We start from the raw sequence: 21993 nt of genomic DNA, 5'->3' as shown, positions 1-21993 counted from the left end.
TAATTCCACCATCAGTTTTTAGTTTGTGGTCCCATAGACCGACAGCTGTCAAGGCTAAAAGGAGGAGCTCTACTCCTCATCCTTATGGCAGCAAAGACTCTATCAAGAGCATTCACATGTAACAGGCTGTACTCCAGGGTGCTCAACACAGTACTGCTGTCGCAAATCTGTTCTGGGCCTTTTAATCAATATCTTGCTTAATATGTTTTAGTTTATTTTACCCCTTTTTATCTTCTCATGTCCTTCATTCTCTCATCAATATCAAAATCACTCATTAGTGCTCGCTTCGGCAGCACATATACTAAAACTGGAACGATACAGAGAAGATTAGCATGGCCCCTGTGCAAGGATGACACGCAAATTTGTGAAGCGTTCCATATTAAAACAAAACAACCAAACAAACAAACAAAATCACTCATTATAAGTACAAAAAATAAGACTATATGAGATGAAGAATTCTAAAGCACAGCTTCTACCTTTGTGGAGCTAAAAATTAGACAAATGGCAATAAGGGCTGGAGGTAGTTCAGTGGTTAAGAGCACTGACTGATCTTCCAGAGGACACAGGTTCAATTCCCAGCACTGACATGACAGCTCACAGATGTCTATAACTCCAGCTCCAGGAAACCCAATGCCTTCCTCTGGTCTCTACAGGTACCATGTGTGCATGCAGTACACAGCTATACATTCAGGTAAGACACCCATACACAAAACATTATAAAATAAAAATAATCTTACTATTTTGTTTAAGTCATGAGGAAAAGAGGTTGCAATAAACATTAGAAATACATACTACATTATGTGTGGTGGCACTCAAGAGGCAGAGGCAGGAGAGCTCTATGAAGTTCAAAGCCCGCCCAGTCTACATAGAGTTCATGAGACCCTGTCTTAAAGTAACAGCAACAATAACAACACACCAAAACAAAAATGATATTACACGCCCAAGCACAGCCTGTCTGTAACCCCACTACTTCTGGCCATTTCTGAGGTTGAGGGAGGAAGACGGCCAGCTCAAGGCCTATGTAGGCTAGGCTCGGTGATTGAGGGCAACTTTGTCTCAAGATAGACAAAAAGATGAACTGATGGATGGACAGACAGATGATAGAATAAAAATAGATGAAAAAGTAAAAATAACCTAAAATAAAAACAAAAATGCTAAGGCTGCAGTTCAGTGCTAGAGTGCTTGCCTAGAATATACGGGGCCCTAGGTTCGATGCCCAGCATTGCAAACAAAAACATACATCACTTCTAAAAAGTATTAAGCGTGTGCTAAACTGTATGCCCTAATTTCTAAAGATGAAAACTCACCATGTCCCAGGCTGGGCTCAAACATCTGAGCTCAGCCTTTCTGCCTCATCACTCTGTGTACTAAGACTACACTTGTCTCTGGCACTGCTTTGGTCCTGCACTGTCTATGTATACATAAAACATGCTGCTTATGGGTACACACTTCTCAGAGGCTGGTCACACAACACATATAACAAGAACTAGAACTGCTCTTCCTGAGAACCCACATTTGATTCCCAGCACACACATGACAGCCCGTGGGATCCAATGCTCTCTTCTGGCCTCTGTGGGCACTGCATACACATGGTGCACAGACATACATCCATGAAAAAAAATGACACACATAAAATAAAAATAAAGGCAATTTAAAAGTAAATAAATATAAATAAAAGTAAGTTAATTTTCCAGGCATGTGACATAAGCCTATAATCCCAGCACCTGAGACACTGAGATAGAAAAACCTACATACAGATCACGGCAAGCCTTGACTATGATACTATCTTTTTTAAAGTTCATAATCTGAATGGTAAAGTGCTGCACTTTATCCTCAAAACCTAGAACTTAATACAGTGAAGTTTCTGAAACCCTTTTCTATTCCTCCTTGTTTTAATTTTACACCTGTTTTCCCTCATTCTTACAAAGTATGCTAAATTTCTGATACATTTTTCTCTCTAAACGTGTGTGTGTAAAAGGTCTCACTATTAGTCCTGGCTAGTCTCAAAGTCACAGAGGCACCTGCCTCTGTCTCTTGTATGCTATGATTAAGAGTATGTGTCCCCAGCCCTCTGAACTTACTTAGCTTAAAGTAGCTTCTTCCAGAAAGAACCTCACGTTTTCATGTCCTGCTGAACAGTGATTAGCACAGCACCGTGTTGTCTCATGTCCAGTCTAAGCAATTTTTTAAGATAAAGTCTCACTATGTAGTCAAGGTTTATCGTCCTCTTGCCTTTATCTTCTGGGTGCTAAGATTGCAAGTATGTCTTGTAACTACTGATATTGCTTCTTTTGTCCTCCCTCCACATTATTTGTTATTTATGACACTGGGAATCGAACCCAAGGCCTTTACACATGCTAAGTATTCAACCACTGAGGCACACTCTCCCCTTATTTATTTGTTTGTTTGTTTATGATACTGGGAATTGAACCCAAGGCTTTACACAGGCTAAGCAAGTATTCTACCACTGAGGCGCACTCTCCTCTTATTTGTTTGTTTGTTTATGACACTGGGAATTGAACACAAGCTTTTACATAGGCTAAGCAAGTATTCTATCACTGAGGCACTCTCTTCCCAAAAGCAAGTACCAGATTTTGGAGTATCTACATAGACTTTACCAGTAGAACATCTTTAATTTGAAAATCCAAACTCTGGCCAGGCGGTGGGAGGCAGAGGCAGGCAAATCTCTGTGTGTTTGAGATCAGCCTGGTCTACAGAGCAAGTTCCAGGTCAACAAACAAACAAACAAACAACTCAAACTCTGAAAAATCCTGGCTTTCATCCTGGTACTCAAAAAGGCATGTACTTGGGTTTTCAGACTCAAGATGCCTCACCTACACTTAGTTAGCCATTTCCAGTTTCAAGCAAAACAAACGCTTGAAGTTAGTCAACACTGAGTAACACAGAAAGATAACTGGGACACTCAGATAGCACTGACTTGTAAGCTGATCTTTCTCTCTGAGAGGCCAGGAAGGGTACAAAGAACATATTTCCCACCTTATTCGGCTTCGAGTGCTTGGAGTGACAGATGCTGTGGGAGAGGAAGAGAGGGAGAGCTGTGGTGACGTGGTGCCCATAGCCATGAGAGAAGCTGGTGATGCTCCCTCGGATGCAGAGATGTCCCGCTTCATTTCTTCACTGCTTCGTCGAGACACTGTAAGAAAATCACCATGGAATATGAACTAGTCCAACCACTGTATGGAGACTTCAAACAACATTAAAGTCAAAACTACCGGCTATCCAAATCAACATATCATAGAGCTACTTGACCTCAGTGTGGTTTGCAGCACCATTCACGTTAGTTGAGTAACGGAACCAACCTAGCTGTCTAACAGTAGAGGAAGGAACAAAGCACGTATGTGGGATACGTACACAGTGCATTTTTTTTCCATATCAAAAAGAACAAAGTTTCATCATTTGCAGGGAAGGGATACAACTGGACTGTAGATGAGAAGACTGCCCAACATTTTATATTGTTTACCCAAATTAAGACAATCCCACAAAGACAAATATGTTCTCTCTCATTTGTGGTTCCTGGATGCTATACAGGTCATAAAATCATAGAAGTGCATATGACATTGGAAAAAAACTGTCTAAAGAACAAACAGAATTAAAGGGGAAAAATGAGAAAGGAAGAAGATGGGGCCATATGATCAACTTTATTATAGTTCCATGAAAGCCCTTATGTAATGTGACACCATGTCCTATGAATAAATAAAACGCACTTAATGGGAGGATGCAAGGATGGGATAGCAATCGAGATGTAATATGAATAATTTTATTTTTCGATTAAAAAATGCACTTTCTAATTTAAGAAAGGGTTTCTGGCTGGGCACTGTGCCTGTAATCCTAGTACTAGGGAGGCAGAGGCAGGCCGATCTCTGTGAGTTCGAGGCCAGCCTGGTCTACAAAGTGAGTCCAAGACAGCTAGGACTACACAGAGAAACCCTGTCTTGAAAACCAAAACCAAAACCAAAACAAAACAAACAAAACAACAAGAAGAAAAGGAATATATTGTAAAAAATCTATTTCAATTTTAAAAGGTTTGAAAACTCTGGGAAGAAAATGTCTTAGAAAGATTAGGGTTATTTTATTTTATTGACATCTAGATTGTTTTCTTAGAGAAAAGGCCAGATGCTTTGTCAAATAATTTTCTAAACACAGTGTATATACTGACAAATTATAATTATGTATCTTTAAAAAGTATAAACTGATATACATGCCTTAAATTTTTTTAAATTTGAAGTCTTGAGATTTTCTTCTTTAGATTCCTAAAGAACAAATATTACCTTGTGAGAGGAGGAGCTAATGTTTGATTTTACTGATGACTGGAAAAGATTTAATTTTCATTCAAAACACCTACACAGCTGGGGGTGCTGACTTCTGTCTAGAATTCCTGTACTTTCAAAACTGAGGCAGGAGGACTAATATGACCATGAAGCTAGCCTAGGCTACAGAGTGAGGTATTACCATAAAAAATGTGAAGAATTTAAAGTCTATGAAAAGGTTGATAGTGGAAACAGACCGTAGCACATCATTGTCAACAAGTGCCTTTTACCAGTAGCATTCACAGTATCTACCCGGCACACAGTGAGGACCACACAAACACAACTGAAACCAGAACAGCATCTGCAACCAGTCACCCCACCCAGCACCCACAACTAAAATAAATAAACACACCCCTTCTAAGTGTAGCCAACACAGCTGAAGGGGCAGAAGGAAAGGTACGTCTTTGCAGAGCTGGGTGCAGTTCTGGATCAGGCCACACTTTCAAACACACACAAGAAAGACAAAAAGCTAAAAGTTAACAAGTCAATCGCCTTTAAATTTTCAAGTCTAACATAGGGGGGAAAAAAACTGGTCTGGAATTCTGTAGCCTTCCTGCCTCAGCCTCTGCAAGTGAGCACAGGTGTGTGCTGCCACAGCCATGTATGGCTAACAAGATCTGAATTTATTCAGGGCAAACATGCAGCATTAGTTAAGTGTTATCCTAAAGATCCTGAAGGGGCAGATGCTCTCTCCTATCAAATGACCTTAGAATGACACTTACATATTTTTAAGCATAATTTTAAGGATATTCTTTTTTGGCAAGTACTTTGTATGTCTTAAATTAGTAAATTTTTAAAGTGGTATGCTAAGACTGAAATGAGACAACGTCGTATATAAGTGATGACAACTCTTCATCACAGTCAACTGAAAACAGGGGTGAGAGGACAGAAGGAGGTGTACACACTGAACCCCATGCCAAGGAGAACACTAACCATACCGTGGCAGAGCTGTCAGGAGTTTTCCTTTCCAGACGCAATTGAAAAGGCCACAAAGAGCCAGGCAGTAGTGGCACACGCCTGTAATACCAGCAGAGGCAGGCAGAGGCATGTGGATCTCTGTGAGTTCGAGGCCAGCCTGGTCTACAAAGCAAGTCCAGGACAGCCAGAGCTGTTATACATAGAAACCCTGTCTGGAAACAAACAAACAAAAAAGGCCACAAAATACTATAAACAGCAGGAATATACAAGTCACCCTTCAGAGTTATCACTATGGGTGGCTTTACCATACTGGCAAACTTAGTGTCCAGAAATTTTTTGGTGTGTTTTCATTAACTCTTCAAATCAGTCATTGCATATCTAACTATCAACTTTCACAAAGATGTGTCTTCAACATGACACTATAATGCAGGCAACTGAAAACTTCTTGAGGAGTTTTTTAAAAATAAAGTTTCAGATAAAAGTCATTACCTGGCTGGGCATGTTGGTGCATGACTTTAATCCCTGCACTTGGGAGGCAGCGACAGGAGGATAGCTGTGAGTTTGAGGCCAGCCTGGTCTACAAAGCGAGTCCAGAACGGCCAAGATAACATAGAGAAACCCTGTCTCAAAAAAACAAAAACAAACAAACAAAAAAGAGGCATTACCCGAGATGGTCTTGGCACTTTCCATAGCAGGGACTCTTGGGAGAGAAGCAGGCCGGCTGGTTGAAGATGTTCTTAATAGATGCTCTGTACAAAGTGGAAAGGTCACAAAACAGAAACTTACGCATGCTGAGGGGGTAGAAGTGCAAGGAGGATGACCCTTACTTTCCTTAACCCTGAGGCTCGCACCTCCAAAGGAAGGCACTCCACCCCAACAGCATGTTTATTAAACATAACCTCCACAGACAAAGACCATGTAAAACAAGCCAGTCAGAGATGCTACACAGGGGACTGTTTCTAAGTCATTTTGTGCCACTTAACTCTTCAAAGCTACTCAATCAAAATTAAGAGGTCTCTTATTGTATGGGCCTAAGGCACAAACTAAGTAATACCTTGCCTTTCTTTTCTATGCCTACAGTTAGAAGGGGCACCACACATACATGTATCTGTAGAGAGACCTGGATTGTATAGTTAGACTTCCATAATACAATATACTATCTGGCCACAGGAAAACAGGTCATTCTTTTTCAGGCAGCACAGAAGGGTTGAAAAACATAATGGTATCAACCTGGACCTTATTAGCAAAGAAGGGTTGAGAATTACAGTTCAGCCAAACAATAATAGGAACAAAGATCAAATTAGAGGGAAAAGTGAGAGCATGGTTTGATTAAAACAAACAAAAAAACATAGGGTATATCGACAACAGAGCATGAGGGAGACGGCTCTCCAGGGAAGATGCCACCGACAGAGAGCATTTACCTCACCCGAGGGCTCTGTGGTCTGAGGTCTAGCCTTGTCTCATTGGGAAGGACACAATCAGACGCTGTCTCTATTGTGCCTTCAGCTTGGTTCTTAAACACACGCTTTCTTAGGAGTCTCCTTAGCTCCTGGAACACTGGGGCAATCTTTTGTCTGCTAATTCTCTTCCTGCGCATGCCTTATCTAGGACTACAACCCGACAGGCTGTTCTCAGGCCAGAAGAGATGAATGCATGTGTTCTGCCTAGCCAGGATCTGACTTTAGGGATAAACGACTAGTGTAGAACTGAACAATGACGCCTGTATTTAATGAAGGCTATTATTAGCCTTGCTTCCCAAGAATATCCACCCATTTCTTTTTTTAAACATATTAACTATTTATAGCTGGAAATGCAGGTCAGTGATAAAGCATGTTTTATAACACATGAGGCCCTGGGTTCAATGACTGGCGGCAACAACAACCAAAATCTATAAGCACACAGGGACTTAGCAGTGTAAATGACCCTTCTCTTGCAGCATCACAATGTAAAAAGCAATGGCACACAGCACTGACTCTTTAGAATACCACATCTTTTTAGTCCAAATAATTATGTTTTAAAGATTTTACTCTCTTTTTAATCATTTGTGTGTATGCACGTGCATGAGTACAAGTACCCTGAAGGCGGAATCATAGGAAGTTGTGAGACACCCAACATGGGCACTGGGAGCCACGCCCAGGTCCTCTGAAAAGGCAGTATGTGCTCAAGCACTGAGCCATCTCCCTATCCGAGAGTAATTCTTTCCAAGAGTCTTAGAAACATAAAGGTTGAAATAAAAAGTGATACTTTTCTCTTAGGAGGCCTGGGGAGCAGGGAGATATTAGCATATATAAATGGGAGTTAGGATAGTTGAAGATACAGGTCAAGGAAATAACTGAATAATGACATGATGACAGCAGAAGAGGCCCCATGGACCACACAGACAGAGGTGCTGGGTTTGGTAGTGTATGGGAGGCTGAGACGGCAAGACTGCCATATTTTGAGGCTAGCCTGCTACAGAGTAAAGCCAATCTCCAATGCATATACATACAACCTGGCATGCTGGCATATTCCTATAATCCTAGCACCTAGAAGTAGACACTACATCATGAAGAACTGAAGGTTATCCTCAGCTCCATGGAGACTTTAAGGCCATCCTGAACTATAATGAGACTCTGTCTCAAATAAAGAAAAAAGAAAAGAAATATGTGCAAAGTTGAAGTGGGTAGAAAGTGGCTTATAACTGTCCCTAATTAGTCCCAGGAGATTCAGAGCCCTATTCTGGCCTCTGCAGGCACCTGGTACACATACAGTTGTTTATACATACATGGAGGCAAACACCACATACTCACAAATAAAAATAAATCTGTAAAAATAAAATATTACTTGTTACAATGTTTGTCAACCTTGGCTCTACTGACATTTTGGGCTGTACAGATCTTGGTTGTGAAAACTGTTGGTGAAGGGTAGGATGCTTAGCAGGACCGTGACCTCTGCACAATAAAAAGTCAGCATCCACTGGGGCAGTAGTACCTACATGGGCCCTCAGGGCAGCAAGCTTTTTTAAATTTTCAGTTGAAGGAATTTAGAGAATGACTTTCATGGGTTTTCTTACTTTTCTAATTTCTGTGGATAGATGGAAAGTATAAAAAAACAAACTAGGAGAGCCTAACTGATCTTTCTTTCTTTATTTATTTTTTTAACCATTCCCATGTGGGTGCTGGGAACTGATCCCAGGTCCTCTATAAGAATAGCAAGTGCTCTTTTTCACCCCTGAGCCATCTTTCCAGTCCCAACAAAAAAATTTTAAGTTAAAAAATTAAGATGTTAATAGGGGAGCTAAAGTAGAGTAATAAAAATAGTCAATGGGAGTGGGTAGTAGAGGGGCACGCCTTTAATCCCAGCACTCAGGAGGTAGAGCAGGTGGACTGATGTGAGTTCAAGGCCAGCCTGGTCTACAAAGCAAATCCAGGACAGCCAAGGCTTCACAGAGAAACCCTGCCTCGAAAAACCAAAAATAAAAAATAAAATAAATTTAAAAAATAAAATAAAAAATGCTCAATGGACTTAAGAGAAAGCAGGGAAACAACATGACAAGAAGAAAGCATTTATCAAGATGGCAGGCATTAGCTAACACACATGAGTAAATATGTTAACACTGAATGGTCTAAATTTACAGTTATAGCGAAATAGGGTCCTACTGTGTAGGCATGGCTTGCTTAGAACTCAGTGTGCCTGCCTTGCTTTGTGAGTAATGAACTCACAGGCATGTGCTATTTATTGTATTTGGCTTTGCATGGTAAATCTTTTTTTCCCTTGTTTTACTTTTATCAATGCCTGCTTAGTAAAGTGTGGGTTTTAAAAGCACATTGTTGGGTCTCTTTTTATGTGCTCTGACAATGTCTGTAAAAATATACCAACAATAATATACTTTCTGTGAAGTGCCTGGAAACAGTGCAGTGACATGCATTCTGCACTACTTACTATAACCTAGCTGGCATCAGCCTGGAAAGTGGCACGCACACACATGTAACTCCACATGCTAAGCATCAGGTAGGAAGACCCTGAGTCAGTTCAAGGCCAGTCTGACGATATAACAAGACTTTGTCTCAAAACAAAAGAAAGAAATATGTACATCATTAAAGCATCATTTACTAATAACCCATTTCCCTACTTGTAGTTAACAGATGTTAATAAAAACTTTTGATAAAGACATACACCAGATTGGCTAATATAATGCCAGCACCAAGAAAATAAGTTATTAGCCAAAAACGGTAAAGATTAACAAAAAGTGAAACAATACAAGCATGTTAGATGTACCTTGTACAGGAATTTCTCCATAGTTTGGTCTCTTATCTGTCAAGGCTGTCAAAGGCTTGGAGGCTGAGATTGGTCCACTTATGGAATGTCTCTGAAATGAAAGCAAAGTTATGTAACCTAGTACCAAGACTCACAGTAAAAAACCACATGCCTCAGAGAGTAGCCATTTAGTTACCATCAGTGCTTAATACATCTGTTGTGCTATGGTAAGGTTATAAACAAACAACAGATACATATAATATGTGATTAGTAGACTTAAAAAATAAACTTAGGGGCTGGAGAGATGGGTCAGAAGGTAAGAGCACTGTCTGCTCTTCAAGAGGTTCTGAGTTCAATTCCCAGCAACCACGTGGTGGCTCACAACCATCCATAATGAGATCTAATGCCGTTTTCTGGCCTGCGGGTGTACACGCATATAGAACAGTCATACATAAAGTCTCTAAAAATTAACTAATTAAATTAAAAATATAAGCTTGGAAGCTGGGAAGACAGCTCAGTGGTTAAGAACACTCACTGGCAAGTCGTCTAGAGGACCCAGCACCACATGGCAGCTCGTAACTGTCTATAACTCCAGTTCCAGAGGATCTGACACCCTCACACAGATAAACCGGCATGCAAAACCCAATGCACATAAAATAAAAATACGTCATTTAAAAAATGAATAAACTTATAAGTAAACTATATATTCCTATATGGCTTTAAGAAATGATAACAGAGGGCAATGGTGGTGTACGTTGGTAATCTCAGCACTCAAGGAGGCAGAGGCAGGCGGATCTCTGTGAGTTTAAGGCAGCCTAGTCTACAAAGTGAGTTCCAGGACAGCCAAGGCTACACAGAGAAACCCTGTCTCCAAAAACAAAAACAAACAAACAAAAAAGAAATAATATAGCCAGCATCCTCTTCACTCAGTTCCCTTTAATGGTAGCATCTTATAATTCTATGTTAAAGCATCACAACTTTAGAATACTGGTATAGTCAATACACAGGACACTTCCTGTTCACAAGGATGCATGCTTCCTTGGGACCCTTTTATGGTTACGCACACCACTGACCCTGACAGCCTCTGGCACTCTGAATACAAGTAAATTCTTCTGTTTGAAGAGAATTCTTAAACTACCATATGCCAATTTACTAAACACAAAATTAGTTCCAAACCGAAATATGGATGTGTTTCTATTGTGGTTTTACTGGTTTTTCTTGTCCTGGTTCCAAACAGACCTCAACTATGCCTCCGTCCCACTTGACAACTCGACAACTGCCCTGGAACAAGCTGTGGTCTTTAACTCAGCACCCCTGTCAACAGCACTATTAGGTGTCTCCTTATCCCGATATAGGAGGTATACACAGCAGCCTAAACACCCACTGCTGTTACTCCAGCCTATAAAATACATAACAGGCTGTCCACACTTCTTTCTTGTACTTCTATTTCCTTGGCTTTTCTCCAGCCCCCACACCACCTTAAAGAAAAAAATCTCCCTATGTAATTCTGGCTCTCCTAGAACTTGCTATGTAGACCAGGCTGGGCTAAAACTCAGAGATCCACCCACCTCTGCCTCCACACACCAGCCCTCAGTCACATCTTTTTAAAATGTAGCTAACTTCCAGCTACTTGTTTCAGTCTCCCATAAGATCCATGCAAAAGGTTCAGCTTTTCCTCATCTTTACACTGTTAATCTTCCATTATGGACTGGTATCTTACTGTCAATTTAATTTCCATTTCCTTGATGAGTAATGATGCTGAACACCTTCTCATATGCTTAAATATAAATCACTTGCCCTTCACTACATGTTGTTCTCGGGTTACTGTGTACAAGTCTCTTTATTAATTTATTTTTTATTTTTGTTTTTCAAGATAGGGTTTCTGCATGCAAGCCTGGCTATTCTGGACTCACTTTTGTAGACCAGGCTGGCCCCGAACTCACAGCGATCCGCCTGCCTCTGCCTCTGCCTCCCGAGTGCTGGGATTAAAAGCATGACAACTCTTATTATTCCCACAAAGCAAGAATTCCTGCCTACATAGTTTTTAAAAAACTAGCTGGACAGTAGTGGTGCATGACTTTAATCCCAGCATTTGGAAGGCAGAGGCAGGCTAATCTCTACTGAATTCAAGGCCAGCACTTCACAGAGACTCTATCTTGGAAAAAAGAAAAAAAAGGGGCGGGGGGAGTGGTAGAGGGAAACCAACAACCTAACACAGGCAAGCCTGGTGCTGTCCTGGAGATTTTGGTCATGAAGGCAATGTCTGAGAGCCTGTCTCTAAGCCCTTCTTCACACGCTACTGTGTGCAGTTACGCTTGAGAGACAATAGACAGACTAGTCGTACATTAAAGGAGCATTATATTAAGTTTTGTTTCTAGCTACAGATAGTTTTAATCCTATCTTCAAAAAGATGTTATAAAATGATGTTAGACATGAAATCTCAACAGATAAATGCTAGAAGCATCATCTTATTTGTTTTGTGAGAGGTTTGCTTTACTTAGCATCTTGCTTTGTAACGTCAGGTTTTCTTTTAAAAGTCTGATTAATAGAGAACATCTAAAAAGCATTAAATTTGCAAGCAAAGCATGGAGTGCCCTTGCCTTCCAAGTAAAGCCACTGGCTGAGGGACTGTACTTAGGACAGTAAGAGTTCAAATTCCAGCTGGGCATGGTGGCGCACACCTTTAATCCCAGCACTTAGGAGGCAGAGGCAGGCAGATTGCTGTGAGTTTGAGGCTGGCCTGGTCTACAAAGTGAGTCCAGGACAGCAAAGGCTAACATGGAGAAACCCTGTCTCGAAAAAAAAAAAAAGGGGGGGGGGTCCCCACTCACAAATCGAAGAGTCAACCTTGAAGTCTGAACTCAAAAATAAAATGCCCAAGGCTTAACTTTAGAGAAAGAAGTAGTCACAGCTCCCTGTTATCACAGAGCATTGGTTCAGGAACAATTTTGCCTTCGGCTGTCCTCACCCATGCACAAGTACTTTGTTTCAGCCATACTGCCCTGCTCCTGGCTGCACTCCAACAATGGCAAAGAACAGCAGCTCTGAAAGTTATTTAACAATGGATCAGCAATGTCATGACCTTGAGCTCAACTGTGACAAATGGCCCCCAATGAACAGCAGTTCTCTCAATTCATGCCTTGTGTAGACCAACACTTAACTCTGTGTTGGGTATGTACAAATGTGTAGATATGTGCGCTTGCATTCAGGTGTTGCAAAGGGCCCAGAAGAGAGAATCAGATATTCCCCATGAGTTGGGAGTTATAGGCTATTGTGAGCTACCTCACACGAGTATTGGGGACCAAACTTAGGTCCTCTGCAAGAGCTTTAAGCTCTCTTAACTGCTCAGCCATCTCTCCAGTCAGTAAATCTGAAAGATTTGAAATGATCTGTTAGACAGCAAAAATAAAATATGCCAGCCACATACTCAAGAGAGTTATCAAAGTTCCCCAGAAGAGTATCACAATTTACACTTATAATGTGCCTCGATTAAGAATACTCAATGTGGGCTGGAGATATGGCTCAGAGGTTATGGGCACTGGCTGCTCTTCCAAAGGCTGTAAGTTCAATTCCCAGCAATCACATGGTGGCTCACACCCATCTATAATGAGATCTGGTGCCCTCTTCTGGAGGGCAGGCACACATGCAGACAGAACACTGTATACATAAATATATATATATTTTTTGTTTGTTTGTTTGTTTGTTTGTTTGTTTTGTTTTTGTTTTTGTTTTTTGAGACAGGGTTTCTCAGTGTTAGCCTTGGCTGTCCTGGACTCGCTTTGTAGACCAGGCTGGCCTCGAACTCACATCGATTTGCCTGCCTCTGCCTCCTGAGTGCTGAGATTAAAGGCGTGCGCCACCACACCCAGCTATAAATAAATCTTTTTTTAAAAAAAGAATACTCAATGTATTTTACCCAGAAAATTCAACAAATCTCTGAAGCAGTCATTCATCTACCTGAGATGTGCGTGACTGAAAAAGAGGGTCTAGCATGCAAATGTAAAGCTTTCTAAGCCTTCAACGGTCCCAGGCACTTACTTGCATGGGGGAAACGGCGGCAGCAGGAGGGGTTTTCATGGGGCTTGGACTCAAAGGCGTTCGAGGAATTGCAGCTGCAGCAGCATTTGGTACTACAAAAATAGCAATTGAGAAAGTTAGTGATAAATACATCATGGTGCAGAGGAGTTTCCTACTCATCTCCATGGAAGGCTTCACCAATTATCCAATGCTCCTAATTTCCTGCAAACTGTGTGCTGTGGGCACTGACTGACCCCATGTTGACTGCTCAAAGCAGAGACTATAATATAGACATTTCTTCTACCAGATGAATGGCTTGCAATCCTAGGCCAGTACTTTAGTTTTGCTAATTAATCACACTGTATGGCTAAAATACTCCATAAACCAATAACATCTAAGAAAGAAGAAAACAAGAGAATGAGGCATAGCTCAATGGTACCGCACTTGGAGCATGCTTGAGGGGTTCCATCACTATTTATGTATTTTTAAGAAACAAAATAAGAGGCAGTTATGGCGGCAAACACCTATAACCAATCTCAGTGCTTTAGAGGCTGAGGCAGAAGGATCACAAATTGAGACTAGACTGAGCTACTTAGCAAGTATTCTAGGTCAACCTGGGCTGCATAGTAGGACCCTGTCTCAGTAAACAACACACACACACACACACACACACACACACACACACACACACACACACAGAGTCTACAACTTTTATGTAAGATTGCAGATATGTCTTCAGGGTTAGTGCTGAAGAGCTACATCACCAAGAGTCTAGCTTGCTTGTTTCTGACCCTCAAGTGCAATATTGTCAGTTTGTACAAAGTAAAAGAAGAGTAGACCAGCAGTTATAGAATCTTGATCTGAACTTCTTTCCAATTATAATAAGATAACTATAGGACTTTAAACAAGAAAAATTCTCTCAATGACAAAAAGAGACTGATTAGTTTACTGAGGTTAGTAGTTGCAGGTAGCTTGAACTAGAGTGTATGTCTCTAGAAATGAAGAAAGGGAAAACAACAAGGAAGTCCATGTTGAAGGGACAGTGAGGGAAAGGAGTTAGATTCCTGGGTTTCTGGTCTTGGTAACTGAACAGAACTGTGCTGACACTAGGCATGGGGAACAATGAAGGGGGAAGCACGGGGTCTGGTCTGAACATAAGGATGCCTAGAAGCTTAAGAGTCAACGTCAATGAGGCACTTGGTGACAGGATTGAGAAATTCAGAGGAAGGTTAGGGGCTGGAGTTACGTTTCCAGAAGTATGGGCATAAAAAGAAACAAGAAGTCACAGGAATGCATGTATCCACCTAGGGAGAAAAGATACAGCTTGACCTGGGAAGTAAGGCATACAGTGATACCAGGATTTTAAAATGAAATACATTCAACCCCCTGTAGAATGTGCCTTAATTCACCATACCATAGGACGCCACGTGACACTGCATGGGCTCTCTGACACCATAAACAAGCTGATGAAGCAGAGTAAAATCATACAGAATACCAAACTAGATAAGGAGGATGTGTTAAGTGAACAGAGCCACGGCCTTGCAAACCACAGACAAGGAATCCATTACCTTGAGATGCACTGTCGAAAGACTTGATGAGGGTTTTGACTGTGGGAGTTGGCTCTGAGGAAGTCGAGGACCTTCTACTCAGTCCCATCCCTTGCCTCAAGGCTGCCAAATCTCTTTCAACAGCATTCATGTAGTTATACACCCGGCCACGCTCCTCCTCTTGCCTAAAAACAGTGAAATAAAGGCATCGGTGTGCATGAGAAAACACCCATTTTTAAGTTCCTGATTGAAAAGCATTAAAAGGTATTAGGGTTTGGTTTTTGTTTTGTTTGTTTTGTTTTAAACTGTACCAGTTGGACACAGTAATTGCCTGACCTAATATTCTTTGCCTGGTAAACAGCAGGAAATGATACTGAAATGCTCATATCAGGTTATCCTAAGCAAGTTAAACAGCCATCAGATTCCATTTGCATTAAGTGTCAGGTGAGGACATCAGTAATCAATTAGCAGTGAAGCAGGAGGCAGACTGGCCTCAGCCTGACACAACTGGGAAGCTCTGCTCCTGTGCTGCCAGGAAGATGCACCCATTCTTGGGCACCTGGGAATTGATGAGCAGATAATCTATGCTGGCTCCAGCTAAAACACTGTGCTTACACAAGGACATGCAAGGAATGGAGCCAAAAGCTCAGCTCACTAAGAAGGGATAAACTGCTGTAGTCTCTCTCCACAGAGTCCCTACAAAGGACTAGAAATGTTTATTAAGTTCATTAAGACCATAAAATATTTTATTCAGCTCTGTGAGTTCCAGGCTAGTCTGATCCACACAAAGCTGAATAAAATATTTCATGTACTTAATTAATTTAATGAGAGCCTGTTAAAATCTAAAAATACCTGTATAAAGGTTTTATTTTCCAAGTTGAAATTTTCTAAGAAAAATAAGTGTCTTAGATTTTAAAAATATGTATTTAGCCAGGTGTGGTTGTACATGCCTTTAATGCCAGCACTTAGGAGGCAAAGGCAGATGGATCTTTGTGAGTTCAAGACCAGCCTGGTGTGTATAGTGAGCTATAGGGCAGCCAGGATTATTTAGAGAGACCCTGTCTCAAAATAAGTAATTAAATATATATATATATATGAAATGTTTTTAACTGCTTAGAAGACAAGTATATTTTAGTTTATTCTGTATTCAATCTAGAGAGAGAGAAGAAAAATATTGGCATTTCACAGGTTTTTCCAATTATATAATACATTCAAGTCATATTTGCTATTATTAATGATAGCATTAAAAACCTCTAGGGCCAATGAGACGGCTCAGCAGGTAAAGGAGCTTGCTACTAAGCCTGACAACCTGAGTCTGATGCCCAGAACACATGGAGAAAACCAACCTTTACAAGTTGCCTTCTTTTTTCCAGATGCAATGGCACACATACAAAATAACTAAATATAATTAGAAAAAAGCCTATCTGCCATTGCAAGATTAAGATTCAAAAAGTTTTCCAAAATTCTAAGGCTCTCTTGAATATCTTTATATTTCATCAACAACAAATACCATCAATTGTTTTTCTTGATGGACAGGCTCCTAATCATTTTCTTTTTTCTTTTCTTTTCTTTTTTTTCTTTTTTTTTTGGTTTTTCAAGACAAGGTTTCTCTGTGTAGCTTTGGCTGTCCTAGACTCACTTTGTAGACCAGGCTGGCCTTGAACTCACAGCGATCCATCTGCCTCTGCCGCCCAAGTGCTGGGATTAAAGGCATGCACCACCACGCCCGGCTCCTAATCATTTTCAAAGGACTTCTTGTCAAATAAAAATGTGCCATGAAAAGAAAACAGAAGTGTAAACTGAAACTGACTCACAGTCCTCACCTCCAGGGAGCTTCACACTTGGACACACAGCTTTTAGCAGAAGTGCCTGCTCAAACTTCCCATTTTGTTACACAGGTTGAAAATAGAGCATTCCAAGACTGAGATTTGGTAAAAGTAACACTTTACCCGTTCAAGAAGAGTATTTTTTTTTTTTTTTTTTTTTAATGTATACAGCGTTCTGCTGGCATCTGTACCTGCACACCAGAAGAGAGCACCGGGGATGTTATTACAGATGGTTGTGAGCCACCATGTGGTTGTTGGGAATTGAACTAAGGACCTCCAGAAGAGCAGACAGTGCAAGGGGTCCAGGAGTATGCCGGGGACTGGTAGTATTACTCTGACAATCACTGATATACAAGATGCTCTCTCTTCTGTTGTTTAACAGTGTGTGTGTGCGTGTGTGTGTGTGTGTGTGTGCGCGCGCGCGCGCGCATGTGCGCGCGCGCAGGGGCCCACAGAGGCTAGAAGAAGGCAACACATGCCCTAGAACTAGAGTTACAGGTAGTCTTGAGCCACCTGACAAGGGTGCGAGAACTAAGCTCAGACTTTTTGAAGGAGCAGGAAGCACTAACCACTTAACCACCTCGTCAATCCCAGATGCTGCCTCTTTTGGTGGCATTTCTTTGAAATATAAAGACTAGTAAACTTTCAGGGTCCAACAGAAAGACCATTCAAGTAGAAGACTCGCCTGGCAGGTGTACCGCCCTAGGTTCATCCCCAGCATGACAGATAGATCGAGGTATGGATGAATGGACGGGCAGACAGAAGCCACCTCAGGCCGTCAGGGCAACTATCAAATGAGGCATTTCTGATAAGTCATTTAATAATAAAGAAGAAAGAGTAAGGGCAGCTTTATACCAGTGGGGATTTATTAGGCCTCATTCGGAGCCAGGATGTCAATGAGTAACCCTGAGCAACACATCAGGACTGAGCAAGAATAAAGTAAAAGCCTTTCAAAGATATACTGCTTCTCCCTATGCCTAACTAAGGGTTGTTCAACGTGAAGTAAAATCAAATTCTTAATAATAGTAACATATAAACTCTCTCCCCCACTAATATGGAGTCTCACTATGGAGCATCTCACTGTGACACATCACAGGTATCACCTCATGTGGTCATTTTTATGGATGTCCAGTGGCCTCTGTGTACATGTGGAGGGGGCTACTTTGGAGGACACTGGAAAAGTAAAATGCCACACGTGAGTTATGCAAGGAGACCAACACTGTACCAATCATTTGTTTTTTCCGAACTCAGCAACTCAAGCTACTTCAGTCCCTTTGCAAGCTTTAGCTCATTTACTTGTTCATTTACAGAACTCTAAAGCGGCCATAGAGTCTCCACTTTACAAGCCAGGGCCCAGGGAGACAGCATTGCTAACCGAGGTCACCATCTACTAAGAGGCAGGCCCAACAGACCGCTTCTGTGCTCTGAGGAGAAGTAGAGGGCTGGACTGCAGCATCACTGGCACGTCGCTGATTTACTGAGACAGACAATCGATTTCTCAGAACATACTTGCGTGACTTTATTTCCTCCAATTCCTTTGTGAGTTTCTCATTTTTTTCTTGTGCCTCGAGTAGCCTCCGCTTTAGGTCACCAATCTCTTCTTGGGCTTCAGACTTGATGTCATTTGCGATGACCACTGCGGTCTGGAGATCGGCCTGAAACTGCCGCCATTCCGCGGACTCTTCCTACATTAGAAACTAAATTTTAACTTCTGAAAGAGCGCAATGAGGATTTACTTAAAAGCAGCAAGATTTGTTTATGATTAGTTTGCCCTAACAAGTCATACTCCTGAATGACAACGTTTCTTAATCCCAAGAGTTGCTGTTATTGATCTTTTGTAACAGACAAAGCAACTCTTCTCAGAGAACTTGCTCTTAATCAAGGGAGGATCTGCCATCTGATCTCCTACTGAGGCATCGAGCACTCAGAGTGCTCAATAAATATTGATGACAAAAAAAGTCAGACTTCCCTTCCTCACGCAAGTTTCAAAGCAAGTCTTACAAAAATAAATATCATCAAGAATTAAGAGCTTCACCCCTGGAGCTCTCAGGAAGGTATATAAATGGTATGTGAAGCATACGGTGAAGAACTATAAACACCCTAACATCAAATACCAGCGGGGGGGGGGGGGGGGGGGGGGGGAGCTAAAGGAAAAGGAAGAGGAAGCCAGAAGAAAAACTGCACCTCAGTGTAGACAGACACAATCATACAAAGAGGCGTAAGAACTGAGTGGTCTGCCGCTTCCCACAGACAAGAAGGATGCGGGTGTGGCTGGGTAGCCGGCTCCCTCGGGGCTTCTCTTCCCCCAGAGCCACAGCTGGGCCTTGCCTGAGCCCTCTTGTCCTCCTAGCAATTTTCTGACACCATGAAAGCAGCTAGAACAGCTGTGCCAGGACTCAAGGGTGTGACCAGCACACTCCTCCTCCACGTCTTAGCAGCATGGATGTTGGCAGCTGAGCGAACCCAGAGAATACAGAAAGCTCACTTAAAACAGCACGCTTCGTGATTTTAAAATCAAAAGTTAATAAACTTTCTTTAACACTTCCTATCGGACAGTGGTGGTGCACACCTTTAATCCTAGCACTCAGGAGGCAGAGGTAGGCGGATCTCTCTGAGTTTGAGGCCAGCCTGGTCTACAAAGTGAGTCCAGAACAGCCAGGGCCACACACAGAGAAACCCTGTCTCAAAAAACTAAAACAAACAAACATTTTCTTATTACATCTTCCTAAAATTACTACCCACAAATCACTACCAGTACACTCTATCATAAAAGCAGTGTCAGTCCCGATGTAAGATAATGGCACTTGCTTTCCACCCGAGCCCGGTGTGGCCGATATCCACAGTATCTACAGATTAAAGTAACAGCACAAATTCCAGAACACCATGCTTCCCAGTGAGACAGCACAGAAAGTCACCCTACCCGAAGTCTCCTGTGAAGTGTCTTGATTTCTCTTTCCATGTCGTGCTTTTGGTCTTGGAGTTTTTTAACTGTATCTAAAAAGACCACAAAGATGAAATATTTCTTCTTAAACCTGAAGTTCTTAATGACCTTGAATGCTCAAAAGAAATGACAAAAAGAGGTGCTAAAATATGATCATCAAATAGCTAGCTGTCCTGTGCACAGACTTGTTTACTTTCATCACAAAACTTAACGGCATGAAAGAATATTCAACCCAAGAATATAGGTTCTGCATCACTTCCTAAGTAAACTGAAAGCAATTGTTAGAAACATACATATTACTGGCACAAATCCAATCAAAACAACATTGACTGCTATTAAATGCCAGCTTTTAATCACAGAAGTTATTGTTGTAAACCATGCAAGCATAATTCCCTTTACACATTGTAATAAATTCCAGAAAAGTGAATTCAGTAAGTTATTTATAAAAATTGATTGCAATATATCCAGAAACTACCAATTACCTGTGGAATGGTAGCAGTAAATACAACAGGAAATCACATGCTGTTTAGAAGTGAGTTTTGCCTTAAAAGCCACACATGCACAGAAGAGAATTACCCCAGGAGGGCACCACGTTGTCACTGTCCTAGACATCTGTCATACTTGTTACTCTGACAGCTCAGTAATAAATCACTTCTCAGTTATGTAGCAGAAAGGCACTTATGTATGGAAACAATCCTTACTAACACTTTGCCTATGGATGCTATAGTTCCCTCTCCATTCTCACCCATAATTCTTTCTCTCCTCCTCCCCCCACATATACATAAAATAAGAATAAACCTATCTTTCAAATCCAGGAACTCATACATGCTTTACACATGTTTTCAACCACCGAGCTACATTCTAAGCCATGATGCATGTTTTTTTGATGTTTTCTTGTTTTGAGACAAGGTCTCATTATGCTCACTGTGTAGTCTGGCTGTCCTGGAACTCACTATATAGACAGGGCTGGCCTTGAACCCACAGAGACACAGAGATCCACTGACATGCCTCCCAAATGCTGACATTAAAGAGGGAGGGGCAGAAACAAAGAGACAGAGAGAGACTGCTTGATCTGTGACTTAAGTGAGCACAGGGGTACAGGTCAGGAAGCCTTCAGTGTTGGTTCCTCTCTTCCACTATGGTTTCTAGGACTGAACTTAGGTTAATCAAGCTTGCAAGGCAAACACTTCTCTCAAGAGCCCATGATATTTCAAAAATGATACAAAGTAACTTCAGGAATAACTTATTAGTATAAGCTACAATATTTCTTGAAGTTAGATAAAATGAGGCAAAACAGTGGAGAGAACAGAATAAAATGATATGAAATGGAATGAGGGACAGTCTAATTTTGGCAGCCAATAATTAATATCTCCACTAGGAGACACTGCCCCAGATTGTTTAGTGAAGTCAAGGTCCATAAAATAAAAAGTGTACAAAATTTATTATTAATTCAACAATCTTGTAAGTATAAACTATAAGTTGGGCTGTTTTCTAAATAACGAAGACAAAAAGAAAAGGATAACTTCTCTTCAAAGGATTAAAGTTTAGAGGCTGTCTCCTGTGAAGGCTACATCAAACCTCCTTTAACCTGGAAGCCGAGGCTTGACACAGACCTCCCCATCTCCCCCACGCAGTCACGGCAAAGTGAACACAGTGAGTGGACAGGTCCATGGCCCTGTTCTCTGCTGACAGAAACAAGGGTGACTCTGAAACCAGCAGGTCTGGCTCCTTGTCAGCTCACACATGGGTGACTTCATACACAAACAAAGACTAAAGACAAAAGATGAAAATACTGTGCTGGAGAGATGGCTCAGCAGTTAAAAGCACTGTTTGCTCTTCCAGAGGTTCTGAGTTCAAGTCCCAGCAACCACATGGGGGCTCATAGCCATCTATAATGGGATCTGATGCCCTCTTCTGGCCTGCAGGTGTACGTGCAGATAGAGCAGTCATATACATTAAATAAATCTTTTATTAAAAAAAAGAAAAAAAGAAGATATTTTCTTAAAAAGACGAAAATACTATAAAGTCCGCTTTCCTTTATACTCAGACCACTTATGTATAAGAATTTTTTGTTGTTTTGTTTTTGATGTGAGGTACCTCCCTCCCCACTTAGCCCTTGATGGCCTGGAACTTGTTATGTTGACTAGGCTGGCCTTGAACTCACAAGAATTCATCTGACC

General features: G+C 41.3%; 1 protein-coding gene and 1 non-coding gene across 2 annotated transcripts in view; one reads left to right on the top strand and one right to left on the bottom strand.

Annotated features, from left to right (window-relative positions):
* Positions 1 to 21993, bottom strand: part of Specc1l (sperm antigen with calponin homology and coiled-coil domains 1 like) — a 96515-nt gene that overhangs the window by 27979 nt on the left and 46543 nt on the right. Inside the window, exons 6-12 of the mRNA XM_051153216.1 lie at positions 19793 to 19866; positions 18382 to 18557; positions 15068 to 15231; positions 13521 to 13612; positions 9504 to 9594; positions 5912 to 5995; positions 2998 to 3154 (exon numbers count right to left, since the gene is read on the bottom strand). Of these exons, the coding sequence (XP_051009173.1) occupies positions 2998 to 3154; positions 5912 to 5995; positions 9504 to 9594; positions 13521 to 13612; positions 15068 to 15231; positions 18382 to 18557; positions 19793 to 19866 (838 nt within the window). The remainder of the gene's footprint in view (positions 1 to 2997; positions 3155 to 5911; positions 5996 to 9503; positions 9595 to 13520; positions 13613 to 15067; positions 15232 to 18381; positions 18558 to 19792; positions 19867 to 21993) is intronic.
* LOC127196007 (U6 spliceosomal RNA) lies at positions 278 to 384 on the top strand. The gene has a single exon (XR_007831414.1). It is a non-coding gene; the product is annotated as a U6 spliceosomal RNA (small nuclear RNA).

Source organism: Acomys russatus, chromosome 11 (genome assembly GCF_903995435.1).
Source record: "Acomys russatus chromosome 11, mAcoRus1.1, whole genome shotgun sequence".
In the NCBI taxonomy this organism is placed as follows: domain Eukaryota; kingdom Metazoa; phylum Chordata; class Mammalia; order Rodentia; family Muridae; genus Acomys; species Acomys russatus.
The sequence above is the reverse complement of the archived record's forward strand: the minus strand, read 5'-3'. Positions and strand labels throughout refer to the sequence as shown.